This window comes from Vidua chalybeata, chromosome Z (genome assembly GCF_026979565.1).
Source record: "Vidua chalybeata isolate OUT-0048 chromosome Z, bVidCha1 merged haplotype, whole genome shotgun sequence".
Lineage (NCBI taxonomy): Eukaryota > Metazoa > Chordata > Aves > Passeriformes > Viduidae > Vidua > Vidua chalybeata.
In genome coordinates, this window is record NC_071570.1 from 29,656,731 (window position 1) to 29,671,664 (window position 14,934).

At 36.0% G+C, this 14,934-nt stretch overlaps 1 protein-coding gene across 2 annotated transcripts in view; it reads right to left on the bottom strand.

The window, feature by feature from the left end:
- The window catches only part of NLN (neurolysin), a 34,378-nt gene that overhangs the window by 1,769 nt on the left and 17,675 nt on the right, over nt 1–14,934 (bottom strand). For both annotated transcript variants that reach the window (XM_053932793.1, XM_053932792.1), the window contains exons 5-12: nt 14,475–14,577; nt 13,611–13,771; nt 12,198–12,333; nt 9,779–10,145; nt 8,215–8,416; nt 4,252–4,438; nt 3,136–3,264; nt 2,528–2,664 (exon numbers count right to left, since the gene is read on the bottom strand). In XM_053932793.1, coding sequence (XP_053788768.1) covers nt 2,528–2,664; nt 3,136–3,264; nt 4,252–4,438; nt 8,215–8,416; nt 9,779–10,145; nt 12,198–12,333; nt 13,611–13,771; nt 14,475–14,577 — 1,422 coding nt within the window. The remainder of the gene's footprint in view (nt 1–2,527; nt 2,665–3,135; nt 3,265–4,251; nt 4,439–8,214; nt 8,417–9,778; nt 10,146–12,197; nt 12,334–13,610; nt 13,772–14,474; nt 14,578–14,934) is intronic.

Here is a 14,934-nt window from a genome sequence, read left to right on the forward strand (position 1 = left end):
TTGCCTCCACTGCAAGTCTGCTTAATTCTTTTTTTTTGTTTCCTGGCCATTTGGTGGGGGGTCCGGAGCCAACCCCCGTATGGGCCAGCTTCGTGCTGGAGCCTGGTAATCGCGACCAGCTGCCGCTCATGACTTCCTGTCTGGGCCGAGCCGCCATTACCGTGTGGTCCCTGAGCCCGCGCCACAGCGGCCCCTGCAGCCGCAGGGGAATCACCGCACCCCATGCCTGGCCGGGAGCCAGCAGCGCCCCTGCTGGCTGTGACCGGAACTGCACCGAAGGGGAAACTGATTAAGCTGCAGGGAGGAGACTTGATTGGGTTTTCTGGTTGTGTTTGTTGTTATTGTTTGTTTGCCTTGTTATGCACATACATACCAGTAAACATACATTCCTTTTCCATATCTTTGCCTGAAAGCCCTGTAATTTCAAATTTACAATAATTTGGATGGAAGGGGGTCATATTCTCCATTCCAAGGGAGGTTCCTGCCTTCCTTGGTGGACGCCTGTCTTTCAAACCAAGACATGACTGTACAGATGTTTTTAAGTGATGGCCTTCCATGACTTAATTGAACTACCATTTGCACTGTCTGAATAACAGCTGGAAAAATCTAAAATAAAATAAAAATAAATAATAAGCTTAAAAAAATCACTGTAGCGTCATTAACACTTCACTATTTTTGTTAGTTTGCTGAATATCAGCAGCAAATGAATACACTGTTCCTTGTAGTTTACACATATTTCTGAGTAGACTGAAGTTATATCAGCATTCAAAGTGTTTGTGAGCACATATGCCAGAGACCGAGTGATACACATAAATAATCATCTTTCTGCTTCACTTCTTAGCCTGGATAACAGGCTTCACAATAAAAGAAATACTAGCTGTCTTTCAGCTGTTCCACAAAAATACTCACTTTTAGCATAATTAATTTATTCTCAAAGCCTCCCATACACAGGGAAATAAAACAAAAATTCTCAGCAAAAAATCAGAATAAAAGACATCTCTCAAGAGAAGTAAAGGTAACAGAGCCATTTTGCCAAACTATAACTTAGAATTTTGACTATACAGTCACTTAAATCAGACTTTTGAGACTAGAGAGTAAAACTGATGGAACAAAAGTGTGATGGCACTGGAGGGATATGGGCATTCCAGAACAAAAATCTGACACAAAGTTCCACAAGTTTGGCACCAGCACCCTTAGCCATCTTTCCCAAATGCTAGCAGTAATAAAAGCCAGCAAGTCTGACCCCTCCTGAAATATCATTTTTAAGATCCATATGAACAACATTCCATTAAAAGTTATTTTATTTACTCATTTAACTTGACACTTCTTCTCTACTGCTCTTATTTATGAGTGATGATATTCCCAATGAATAAGCAGGTATGCTTATTCTCATATGCACCTGTCATGAATCCCTACCCCTTCAAGGTCAATCTTAACCTCCAAATCCTACATCAGTTCTTCTCTCAAACTGTGAAGTTGGCTGCTTTTGTTCATAAAACTCCTTTTGGTTTTTGTTGGCCTAACCACTGCCTCAGTTTCACAGTCCTACTCCATCCCAAATCTTTTTCAACTCCCCTCTTTGTACAGATCAAAATCTAATCTTGTTTACTGTCTCAATCCGCTAGAGGGATGGATAGTTCTAGAAGTTCTAGTTGCTGTGATAAGTACAGGGAAGAAAGAAGGCAAATTCCAGGAGAGGAAAAGGACAGCCATGCATTTTCTACTCTTTCTTTTATTTCTCTCTTGTGTACTTCTATCAAAAGGAAGAACTAGTGCTGGCAGCTGAATCAAGAACATAGTTAAGAAGATGAGGAAACCCAAAATGTCTTTCCCATGACAGAACTCATCTATCTCATCTGTAGCAACTCAACTCAAGTCTAATACTATAATCTCTGAAAAACATCACTAGAATTGGCAGGACTACTAACCACATCACTAATTATCCTTTTTCTCTGCTGGAGGCAGAAGAGGCTGGAGAATTACTCTAGGGAAAAAAGACCCAGTAAATCTAGAACCTCTTAATGATTTGGACTTCAAATGGACCTTGTGTTGTGACAGAGAAAGCTCAAAATAAATTCCTTTTTCTAAATAGTAACTATGAGGTACACAGAATGTAATGGAAATGTAAAAGAAACAGTTGAGGCATACATAATGTAATGGAAATGTAAAAGAAACAGAGCACCACTATCATACAGGTTTCACAGCACAAGAATATGCATCTGCTCTTGCAATGGAGGAATGTTTTTTCATTCAGAGGGAAGCATTAGACAAGGCAACACAATATCTCAAAACTACTACAGTATTAAATATATGGTGATGTAATAATTGCATTAAAATTCAAGTGCTCTTGGAAATTTTAAAATGGTTTTCTTAAAGTTATTTTTACACCTTTTTTGTTGTTGATCTGAACTCGACAGGTACATAAGTAGTACTTGAGATGTTATACTTAGGGATCATGATGGCAATAAATGTGGTTTCAGAGACAAAGTGCAACAGAAGAGTTTATCAAAAAGTATTCATCATCTACCTTTGGATTCATTATTCCTTCTTGCTTAAAGCAGCTATAAAAGATATCCATGGAAAACACTTCGCTCCACAGGTATCCATAGTATTGACCATCATAACCACCTGCCAAATGTCCAAAAGTAGCTGGCATGTTTGTTCCTTGAAAAGTAGATTAACATCAAGTTATTGAAATCAAATTCAGTTATTTCTTTGATGCATACAGTACTTCAACAATAAATTAATAAGGAATTAATATCAACTACTTTGAAACTTTTAGCATAAAGGGTCTGAGTATATTATTGAATATAGTCTGTTAAAAACAAAGGAAATTCAATTTCCTATTTTAGTCTATTTGTACATCCAACACAGATGTGACAGAACATCTAAAGTGGAATTCACATCATGTCACTCTAAAATATATCTTGCAAAAGTTTTATATTTACCTTCAGAATCTTCCTTCAGAAGAGATCATTAAGATCATCCTAATATTAAAAATAATTATTGCAGCTTCATAAAGTAGATTATTCCATAAACAACCCTGTTTTTTGTATGCCAAGCATTACTGAGAAAGAAAGGCATGTTAAATCAAACCATTTGGGCATGCTGTATAAAAGCTTCATACTGACATACCTGGGGTGGCAGGAATTCCTAGAATCTCCATACAGTATTTAGCATATTCATCTGCTGGGTCAACAGACAGCTTTGTATGCAGTGCCTGGTCAACTTTGCTCAAAACAATCTGACGGAGGGTTAGAAGGCCTAATTGGGTAAAAACATTTAATTAACCAGCATCAAAATAGCTGGAGTTTCATTCGCATCTTTCCTTCAAAGATCTCAACATGCATAGTAAATTAATAGAATTTTGGAGTTACATCATTTCCATTTGAATTACTCCACTTACAAAGAGATGAAAAGCATAGTTTTAATAAAGGAATTATCACACTAAGCCCCCTCTTCTTGAATATTACTCATAGATCGAAACTAAAATAAAGCAGATATTTTAAAAGCAAATTTTAATTTAAGCTTTTTTTAAGAAGCTACAAGGTAAGAACCTTTACTCAGACAAAATGCTCATGCAGCTAGAGTCTGTGCAAGCTGCAAGGACAAAGACTCCTTGTTTGGGATAGGAAAAGCAATACAAAATAAGCAGGAGTAGCTTAAGGATGAATTGCTAGCATAAATGGGAAGCTCTGATGACATGATAGGTTATGATATGAGATTACAGTCTTAGTTTGGAGATACGTGTAAGGTCTACAACAATGCTGTCTGGTATATGTTACGTCTGTTCAATAAATTTGCAAGTAACTTTCATATCTGTTAAGTGTGCATGCAAATCAAATGTAGACAATACATGTAGGTATATGGTATCTTGCACAGTGCCTGTTCTGGAGTACATTTGAAACTAAAAAATCATAAAAACCAGACCAGACTACAACAGACTACCCTCCTCCACATACCACACACACCACCAATTTTAAACGAAAAAAGCTCACAGGTAAAAATTTACATGGATAGGAAAGGTATTTTAGTCCTGTAGTAGGCCTGAAAAATTAGAGTGCTACTGTTCCTGCAAAGAGTTCTATCCATCATCATAGCCTTTTTTAGTGGGGTACTCACACAAATAAACCCAGAAAGACAGTGGTAAGTGTATACACAGAAGAAATTTAATAGGCTTCTTATGTTTGTCAGCTTTTTAAGTTACATACTTTTATACGTATACTGTGGGGAGAAAAGGCAGAGAGATACCTGTATTAGCAAGTCTAGAGGCAGCAAGTTTCTCCAGGAGAGTATCTCCAACATGGGTTGCATCTTTATAATGTCTTGACATCTGTTGTAGTGGTTCTTTTTCCCACACCCAGTTCTCAAACATTTGTGAAGGTACCTCTACAAAGTCTGTTTCCACATTAGTTCCACTAAACCTTGCAAAGTCAGTCTAGGGAAAAAAAAAGTAATTGAATCAAATTAAAACAGAAGCCAAGATTTTTAGCAGAATATAATATTTCAGATGTCAAAATTTCAGTTTAAATCACAGGAAAAGGGAAAATTTGAACAGACCAATAATAATAATAGTAATAATTTAAAAATTAAATTTAAAGAAAGGAGGACAAAACAGACATAAGACTATTATCAAGGAATAAAGTAGAGTACTCAGCAGTTATATACAGCATTATCTACTAGTACAGAACAGTACTTCAATTTTTTTAGTATTATTGATTTTTACCTTTTAGGTTATGACAATACAATGTTTTCATGCTGTCTTGTGACAATTACATAATTTGTAAATTATTATAGATTTTTCTTTTATTACCCCAAAGAAAAATAGTAAACTCCAACTATGTGCTTTAAAAAGTTTATTGTAATGCAGTCCACCATGCTGTTTCACAGACTTTACTTAACTAACTTATTCTATTAAACTTTGCCCTATTTGTCATCATTTGTAATATATGTGGTTAACATACAGCACAACTTTTTTAACCAGTAATAGATGGACTGAAATAAATAAATCCTAGCAACCTTATCCATGAAAAGTTTTCAAATCTGACACTTTGATAAAAGACTCTTTCTTCTGAAAGCCAAGCACTTTCCTTTAATTTTAGTATCAGCAATAACTTAAACTTTAAGAAGCTCTTCCAATACAAATTTTGAAGAAAAGTTTGTACAGTTAAGAATCTTCACTAAAATTTAATCCAAATCCAAATATTTCTAAGAAGTCACCTCTGAAAGACAGTTGTTCAAATACACAGAAATTATTTAGTCTCACAGAATCATAGCATCATAAAGGCTGGAAATTATCAAGTACAACCACCAACCCAACATCACCACCTTGTTCACTATTAAGCTGTTAACGTATGTCCTCAAGTACCATATCCACACATTTCTGAACGCTTCCAGGGATGTTGACTCTGCCATTTCCCTGGGCAGACCATTTCAAAGATTTACAACTTTTTCAGAGAAAAAAAAAAATTACTAATATCCAATCTAAATCTTCCCAGGTGCAACTTGAGCCATTTCCTTGCCTTGTCATTGATTGCCTAGGAGAAGAAGCTGGCCCCCATCTGGCTACAACCTCTTTTCAGGCAGTTGTAAAGAGCAATAAAGACCCCCTGAGCCTCCTTTTCTCCAGGCTAAACTGAACTGGAGAAAAGCTCCCTCAGCTGCTCCTCATTGGACTTGTGCTCCAGACCCTTCCACAGCTCTGTTGCCCTTCTCCAGCAGCTCAATGTCCTTCCTGACCTGAGGGCCCAGAACTTGGCACAGGATTTGAGGTGTGGCCTCACCAGTGCCCAGTACAGGGGACAATCCCTGCCCTGCTCCTGCTGGCCACACCATTGCTGATCCAGGCCAGGATGCCATTGGCCTTCTTGGCCACCTGGGCACACCCTGGCTCATGTTCAGCTGCTGTCAGTCAGCATCCCCAGGTCCTTTCCAGCCACTCTGTCCCAGCCTGTGGAGCTGCCTGGGGTTGTTGTGACCCAAGGGCAGCACCCAGCACTGGGCCTTGTTGAACCTCACACCATTGGCCTCAGCCCATGATCCAGCCTGCCCAGATCCCTCTGCAGAGCCTTCCTACCATCACTCCATCCTTGTCTTGTAATAAGTGTACCTCCGCTTGCCAGCCCAATTTTATTTTTTTTCCTTCTTGTCAACATACTAACAAAACATTTAAATGCTAAAAGAAAAAGAATTTTCTGTTGTCCTCTCTAAGAGCTGTTGATAGTCTTACACTCCATCCTCTGCTGGGAAATAGATCATTACATAATTACAGGCTTTTGAACTTAGTTTATTGAAAGGTTACCAAAAAAAGCATGTTTAATACAGGACATAACCGTGAACTGACATCTGTGTCACATACATGTGTCTTCTTCTCATGTCTTCAGAAGAACAACGCAAAAGGAGTAAAACTTTCTTCTACTCTTGTAGGCTGCTCAAATCCATAGTTGTAGGCTGGCCCTTTTTACTGTCCTTGCTGAACAGCAGCTCTGAAGAAAAGCTAGGAAGCACCAGCTTCAGGGAAGAAATGGTGATAGAAGTGGCTAGAGCAAAAAGCAAGTGGCCTTCAGATATCTTCCTTTACCCATACCCAATTGCACTACACTAACAAAAAATACCAAGACATTTGGTACAAGTTACTTCAAGAGCACTTCCTGAACAATACAAATTCCCTCCTTGCCCTGATCTCACTCTCGAACAGTATATTTCACTTTTCCAGTATATTATATAATCAGACCTTTACCAGCAGCTCACAAATTCCTCCCAGTCTCATCCTTGCATAGCATTTAACTGCAAAGTCCTAACATGTTTAAACAAATCATCATATGAAACAAGACAGTGCTTTGTACACACAAATCCAGGGAATATATGGATGTTCCTATGACTAGCAAGTTTGCACACGTGCAAATAGCTATCTACATACAATACAGGAGATGTGAGCACGGCAGCTGGGCACACAGAAAACACCAGAGCAGTGTGAGAGACAACTGGAAAGCAGGCCTCTGATCTGCGTACACTTCCAGAGCAAATGAAGTACATACGCATTGGAATTGTTGGCTTTGGCTGCCCTGAAAGGACTTCAAAACACTGAGGCACATCCTCACTGGCTGTTAAAATGTTGCAGTCAGTTTTGTACCATTTTATACCAATGCCAAATGTGTTACACTTATAAACACCTTCTATATTGCCTAGGTTTTATGCCTCAGCTTTTGATACCAGAAACAGGTATCACAGGGTGAAGATGATAAAATAATAATTATATTTTTACCTTTAAGATGATTCAAAAATATCTAAGCAATTATTAACTCTGGATTTAATATATTAGTTTCTCTGATAACATTGTTTCTTTATTCTGCAGTTCCAGTCTCTAGGATCATGGTCAAGAATTAAAATCTAATTTAGGTAATTTTTCCTTGACTTAATTATTTTGTATTTGTTTATACTCAAGATGAACGAAGTTCTACACAAAATCTGGATTTGTAATTAACTATGTGAATTTTTTGGTGTGTGAATACTAACACTCATCTCTTTCTGAAATATAAAATTTTCATTAGGCTAATAATAAATTTATCATCTAGTGGTATCAATTTTACATGTAAGTAAAAATGAAAACAGAAATTTTACAACTTTATTAATACCCTGATGGAAAACCTGAAACTACCTTCATTTCTTTCCAGTCATTGCAATAAACCTAACCTGTCAGATATGAAAAAATATAATAGCTTAGGCAAGATCTGTTTTATGCTTGTGATGTCAAGAGTGATAGGTCTCAACAGTACTAAAAGCCAAAATGCTTCAGGTCATCTAGTTTTGGAAATTATTTTCATTCCTAGGTATAGAAGCATTATTTTGTTTCTAATACCTGGTTTCTAATAACATACCTCTACAAAACTAGAAGAAATAAAAAGCTGTCTGAACAAAGCCATGACTGAGCATCTTCTTCACTTTACTTGTACCTGTGATGAATAAATAGACTCCTGCATGATGCAAATGCAAAAGTACGTGTTCCTACAAAAATGTTTTTCATAAAACAGTGTATTTATTGCTTCAGTCTTAAATAAATATTAAAACTAAAACCAACCTGACACTTCAAAAAAATAACCAGAACTCTGCATACGTGCTTTACTAAAATTAGAAACCACCAAAACAGAACTATACGTTGCTTTGAGACAGTGGAGAAAGAAATAAGTCTTACACTGGAGAAGAAACATCACTAACCTCTGCACATATCTGATGCATTACGTGACCAAATTCATGGAAGTAAGTCTTTACTTCATCATGTCGCAGCAATGATGGACGATCCGATGCTGGCTTTGTGAAATTGGTTACCAGAGCAGCTACAGACATCAGTCTGCTGCCATCAGAGAGAAGACAGCCGGGTTGTAGACCAAAACAGGCTGCATGCCCATACTTTCCCTCTCTGTGTAAGAAAATACATCAGATACTATCTTCAAACCACAAGTCTGCTCACCAGAATGGTGAAGCCTATTCAAGAACAGGGACAATGAGTCAGTGTCTCTATACAAAGTTTTACACAAAAAATGTACATCTTTCCAAGACTTCTAAGACTGAATAAGTTAAGAGCACAAGGGGAAAAAAAGCCCCTTCTATTCTTATACTGAAATCACAACATTTCAAGATTCCCAGCAGCATTTAAAAGAATCTGGTTTTCACTGAAAAGCTGAAAGTATATATACTTCAGATGCCAGCTGTTGCACTTCCTACTGCAACAGGAAGAACTAGGTTCTGTTCACTGATGCAATTTTTTTAAACAGGAGACAAAAGAATACAGTAAACTGCATTTTCACTGTGATGTAAGAGTTTAAAGAAAAATTACTTTGAAAATTTTTCCCTAAACTATTCAGTTAACTACTCAGATTAAGTCAGAGGAGTCTTACTGACACACACCCTCAGCAATTCACATGATATACATAAAGGTGGAAGCAGGTAAACAGGTGAAGGAGATAGGTATGGTACCGTAAAAATAAAAATTTATCTACTATATATATATTGAGTACCCTAATTTTCTTAGGCCAGAAAACCTTAAATCAACTTACATTAAAAAATATGTAGAAAATTTATAAAATGATAAATACTAATCTAAAAAATCCTACACCAAAAGAAAAAAAAAAAAAAGAACTACAAATAGCCCAAGAAGACTACCCCAGAATAAATCCTGTCAAACCAGTCTAGTCTCCTAATCTTTGACAAAACACAGACAATACTCTAAATAGCTACAAAGACAGCTGGAGAGCTACAGACATCAACATGGAAGTAAATCTGAATGTGTGCTCAACATGAATCTATTCTTGATATTGATCTATTTGATTCAGCAACCTGGACAACAGGGTAGAAAATACACAAAGTGTAAAGAGGAAGTGGGAGAAGCTAGGAACTCTTAGCAGACAGAAATATAACTGATCTGAGCAGGCTATAGTAATACTTCAACAGAAATAAAAACTAAAACCCAGTAGTAAGCTAGGAAGGGGAAAAGTTCATAGACGCAAAAAATTATGGACAACTGACTAGAGGGGAATACTACCAAAAATATGAAGGAAGTAGCAATGCTTCATAAAAATGAATATAAGCAAAAAATATGGAAGTACTTAAAAAGTGTAAAAAAACCTGAACACAGTCCAGAGGACAACTTAATGAACACAGTATTAATCTTGTCAGTGGAACAAATATATAGTTCCAAATGCATTTAATTTTAATTAAACAAGCAGCAACCCATCAAGACAAATTCTATTTTAAACATGTAAGCAAAACACTAAGGCATTACCTGGGGTAAAGATCCAAATAGAACTGCCCTAGCATTTCTCCTGTTGATTTATCCTTTACTGTATAAAGAGTAACACTGTCATGCCAAACATGAGCACTTTCTATTTGCTCAAATTCAAGTCCCAGCAGCTTCTGGTAAATATTCAGTAAGCCTTCTGTAACAGCCTCAATTGGGAAGTACTCCTTCAGTTTTTCTTGATCTATGGAGTATTTCAGCTCTTCAGTTTTGCTCATATAATAATGAAGATCCCATGCATTGATTCTTCCATCATAGTCAAAGTTTCTTTCTTTACATTCCTTCTTCTTCAGATCTAGAATGAATTGTCTTTCTTCCTCAACCAAAGGCTTTAGCTTTTTACTCAAATCATCTGAAAGAAAGATTGGCTTGGAGTAAACTTCCATTTTCATTATCCATTTCTATAAAGTGAACTCAATACTTCAAGCACGTACTCCAGAAGTGGGTGTTTCCCATTCATTCACCAACAACAAACAACATCTGTTTCCTTGTCCTAAGAAGTCTTAATTGCAGGCATGCTATAAATGATACAGTAGATTCCATGTAGGCCAAAGAGTGGTGTGAACGATTTACGTAAATTTAGACTTTTTCCAAGCCATCATAAACATAAAGTAACACCAGATACTTATGCTTGAATCCTTTGATTTTATGTCATGTAATCTCAGTATTCCTCATACATTTCTTAGCAACAGCCAAAGACTACAACTATTGTTAATTACTGGAAGGAAGTGCAACACAAAATTCAATACTTCTAGCTAAAGACCTATAAAACATCCAAGAAACCCAAGAATTCTTGCCTATAGGATGGCTGGTTTCTACATTAGCAAAGCTTCTGGATATTCAAGTCTATGATTCAAATTACTTCCAATATTCTTTCCATGGAAGCAGACATACTGAATATAAAATATTTAAGCTTACTGACACTTCCATACAGTACATTCTGTATTTATTCTCTTGTAAGTATTTCTGGCTTATCAGATACTTTTTTCTTCATTAAGAATTCACAGTAATGTTCATTGTTGCTATGTACAGTGTAAAATTTGGGAATTGACACTCCTGTTACTACGAAGGCTGTAACACACTAAATGCATTTGCGTGCTTGAAATACTGTTTGCAGCTTGTATTGTGCTAAATTCAGAATATGTAATAGGAGAGAATGCTCTTCTTCCTCAATGTAAGATCAGCTTGTGAACGTTTGATTTAAAACGTGATTATATAGGAACAAAGTAGAGCAAAACACATTATCATGTTTGTAGCTGAGGATATATCAAAAGAACCAAATAAAAAGTGACAATTAATTTGATGCATGTTCTCCCTCTGTGAGAATTATCATGAAGCATGATACGCTAACGTATATGTGTCAGCTTCAAAATTACAGTAATATAATGGACAAATAAAGTCTAAAATACTTCAAGTACACTTAAAAACCCTAACATTTAATAATAAATCAAACCCAAGTATTTGTTAATTGTCAAGTATACTGAAAATTGGTATTGCCAAATATGGATCTGATCCCATGAAGGAACATTTCAGGAGAAATGCAACAGAATTACAGGTTTAGAAAGAGGAGCATTTGAACCTCTTTATTGAAGCATAAACACAAACACCCCACTACCAGCAAACATACCTTATTTTTGTACTGATTTCTTCGGGAGGGCTTACTTATATAATACATCAATATACACTCCTAATTGGTGTTAGGACACAGTAATAAAGGAACACATACTATTCAGTGGAGCTATTAGGAAGCAGAGATTAACTCTACATCCAAGAGGCCACTGACATCAACAGGATGACTCCTGTTCATATTTCATTCATAAACTGCTATGTTTAAAATGTTTAAGATATCTCTGTTTTCAGATCAAATTCCATTACAGGGCTTTTAAATTATAGACTTAATCCATCACTCCAGATATAATTTTTTAATTCTGCTCATGGAAGTTGCATCATCTCATACAGTAAGGTTTTGTCATATTTAATGCAGCTGTACCAGAAAAAGACACCAAGACTACAGATTCAAAAAAAAAAAAAAAAATTGGAAACAAAAAGCTGCAATTCTGATGCAGCCTCTTGAACTGATAAACTTGCTTAAGTTGCACATGTTACTCTGGTTCTAAATTAAGGTAACTGCATTTTGGGGCAGAGAAAGGTTTAATCACTTGCTTATACTAGCTGTCACAAAGCAGTTATTCTCAGAATTTGCCTTGTGCTTCCTGATTTGGAACAACTTCATTTGTATAGCTATGATCTAAAATATATATATGCTAGAACAGAGGCAGCAGAGTTCCTTTTCCGGCTAAATGTCATGGGTGCTGTAACCCAGTTATGTATTTAAATTCATCTTGGCTGAGGAGACATGTTACTACATTAAATATACAAGTATCGCTTATAAATGTGAACAAACCTAAGAAGGTTGTTACATTATCTGTGCTCTTGGCAGTGTTTACCTCCAGGACAAAGTTGGCATGTGTGTTATAACCAAGAAGCTCTGCTACTTTTGCCCTTAGTGGGAGCAACTGCTGCAGAATTTTTGTGTTCTCCTAAAAGAGAAAGTAGGCAAATTTGTAAAATGAAACCAGAAAACACATGTTAACAAAACAATTATCTCAGTAATATCTGTAATCCTATAAAATGGAAAATATTTCAAACAAACACTTTCAGATTAAAATATAATATAACCTAAGTTTAGCTAGATTCTTGGAATGCTTCTTCTCAGTGTTTGCAGGTATCTGATTTTCTAGTTGACCTCATTCATTACACTACTCATTGTAACAACTTATCTTTTTTAATTTATCAAAATATACACCATTTTCTTTCAGGTTGTGAAGAGTTTAATTCCTTTATCAATCATTTACATGTGAAAGACAATAAGGAAATTTCTGGCAGCAGGCTTAATTGCTTGTTTGTGATGAAGACAGATTGCTAATTATTGCACCAACATTCAAAGCTGGTTTGCAAATTTTCCTCTTTTGCCACTCTAACAATAGCAGTCCGAGAAGGATCTGAAAGATCCAAAACAGAACTTGACCTATATGTGTTGAAGAATCCTCAAGAACCTGAAAACATAACTGAGTAAACCTCCAGTTCTGGAAAAGTGAGATTTGTCAGATAAAAAAAAAAAAAAAAAACCACACTAGATTAAAAGACTGTCATACAGTTTTATCATTAAATCTCTTCATGTGTGTTGACTTGCAAAGTGTTCAGTTCCTGATGCCATTTTATCTTATCTTGTTCTCATCACACTTCCAAGCATTTCAAGCACAAAATTTCAACTCTGCTATTGTTCTCTAATGCATGGTTGGTACAATTGTCTGAATGACATACCCTCTATCTTTCAATGCTTTTTTTTATTTTGTACCTGTCTAGTTGTGCACATATGCAATCTGTTGATTTCACATTTAATCATCTGTGTTTATAATTAAAACCTGTACTTAAATAACCTCTCTCTATTCTGAAGAATCCCAAATGACTACAGAAGCCACAATAAGACATCCTTTTCTGGGAGAAAAGTGTCTGTTAGCAGACACTGTCTGCAGAACACTGTAGGGAAATTTCACAGATCAAAATCCCACTTCTATTAACAGAACCACTTGAACATTAAGATACATACAAATAAGCACACAGAGACAGATTGTCAACTTTTAAGGTCTCAGAAGTATATCAGAATAAATTGGACGAAGGCATTGTTAAAGACCACGCTGATAAGTTTTGATTTCAAAATACTCTACAATGTGCAAATCTCAAACCTAACATTTGAATGTCTAGCTCCCATTTCAGCTCTGTCACTGCACTGTAAAACAGCCAGTACACAACATACCTCTTTGCATCTAGAGTTAAAGGCAGATTCCATTTTTCTCCTGGTTTCTGAAATGCAGCACTTCTTCATAACAGGAAAATAGTGGGGATACTTTAAGGTAATTTTATATTTGTCTTTCTCAGTCTTCTCTAAACTGTTAATAAAGTCATCAGGAAGGCCATCTATAGAACACAATTTAATAAACAATTTTTACCAAAATAATCTACTCCCCCCTGTTTTTGTGAGACTGTTGCATTTGTTTTGCTGCAATCTACTTTGACATCAGAAATTGCCGCAGAAAGATACCTCTCTTTTTACGATTTGCTAAAACTTTTTCAAATTCCACCAAGCAAAGCAAAAGCTGGAAACACCTGAGAGCAAAAGAGAAATACACATAAGGCGACCAGATAAAAACTGAATAACATAAAAAAAAAAATCTCTGTTACTAGAGCACATTTAATGTGATGCACTTCAGATAACGAATCCCCAAATTCTCTGTCACATGAAATCTCTAGCTTGGTTTATATTACTGAATTTGTTAAACTTTATGGCAGGACTAAAAAAGTTTTTCCAATAATTACACGGATGATTGCTTGATGATAATTGAGAAAAGGAACAGAGTAAAGTTATGCTAAAGGAAGTAGGACCAACATTCTAACTTGATGCAAGGCAAAAACTTCAGGAAGCACAAATGTATGAAGACATCATGAATACCTGCAAAAGATAACTCTGAATTTATTCTGGAGAAGGACTAAAAAGGAAACAGAAAAGACTGGGAAAGAACAGAATTTCACTTGATCTAACCATCATGCATGGGGTAAAAATCAGTTACTCCAATAAAACTGGAAGGTTGAAAAAACAAAAATAAGCAAGCATCCTACTCACCAAGTTCTTCCTTAGAAAATACAAGAAATGTGTTTTCCTCATTCAGGTTTTTGTTGAAGTCTATACACAGCTCATTCAATTTTTTCTTCATTGTCTTTATTTCCTGTATTGGGTATAAACTGAACTTAGTGGAAAAACATAAATCAAAGTTGGCAATTTTTATCCTCCACATGAATAACATTTCATTTTTTTTCAGCTAGGCTCTCTACTAACCAACAGTAAATACCAGGACTGAGCAAATAACACATTGCAGGTAGCATCATACTTCACACCCTGTCAGTCTTCCTTTTACGTTTCTTTCAGTCCTGAGCAATATTGTGACCAAGGGCTATCACTCCAACATTTTAAACTCAGCTTAGAGAGGACTGCAGAGATTAAACAGATTCACTAAACAGTTTCATGTGGTAACATTCAAATATTTTCTTTTATTTGAACAGCTAAATTACAATTTTATGTGTAA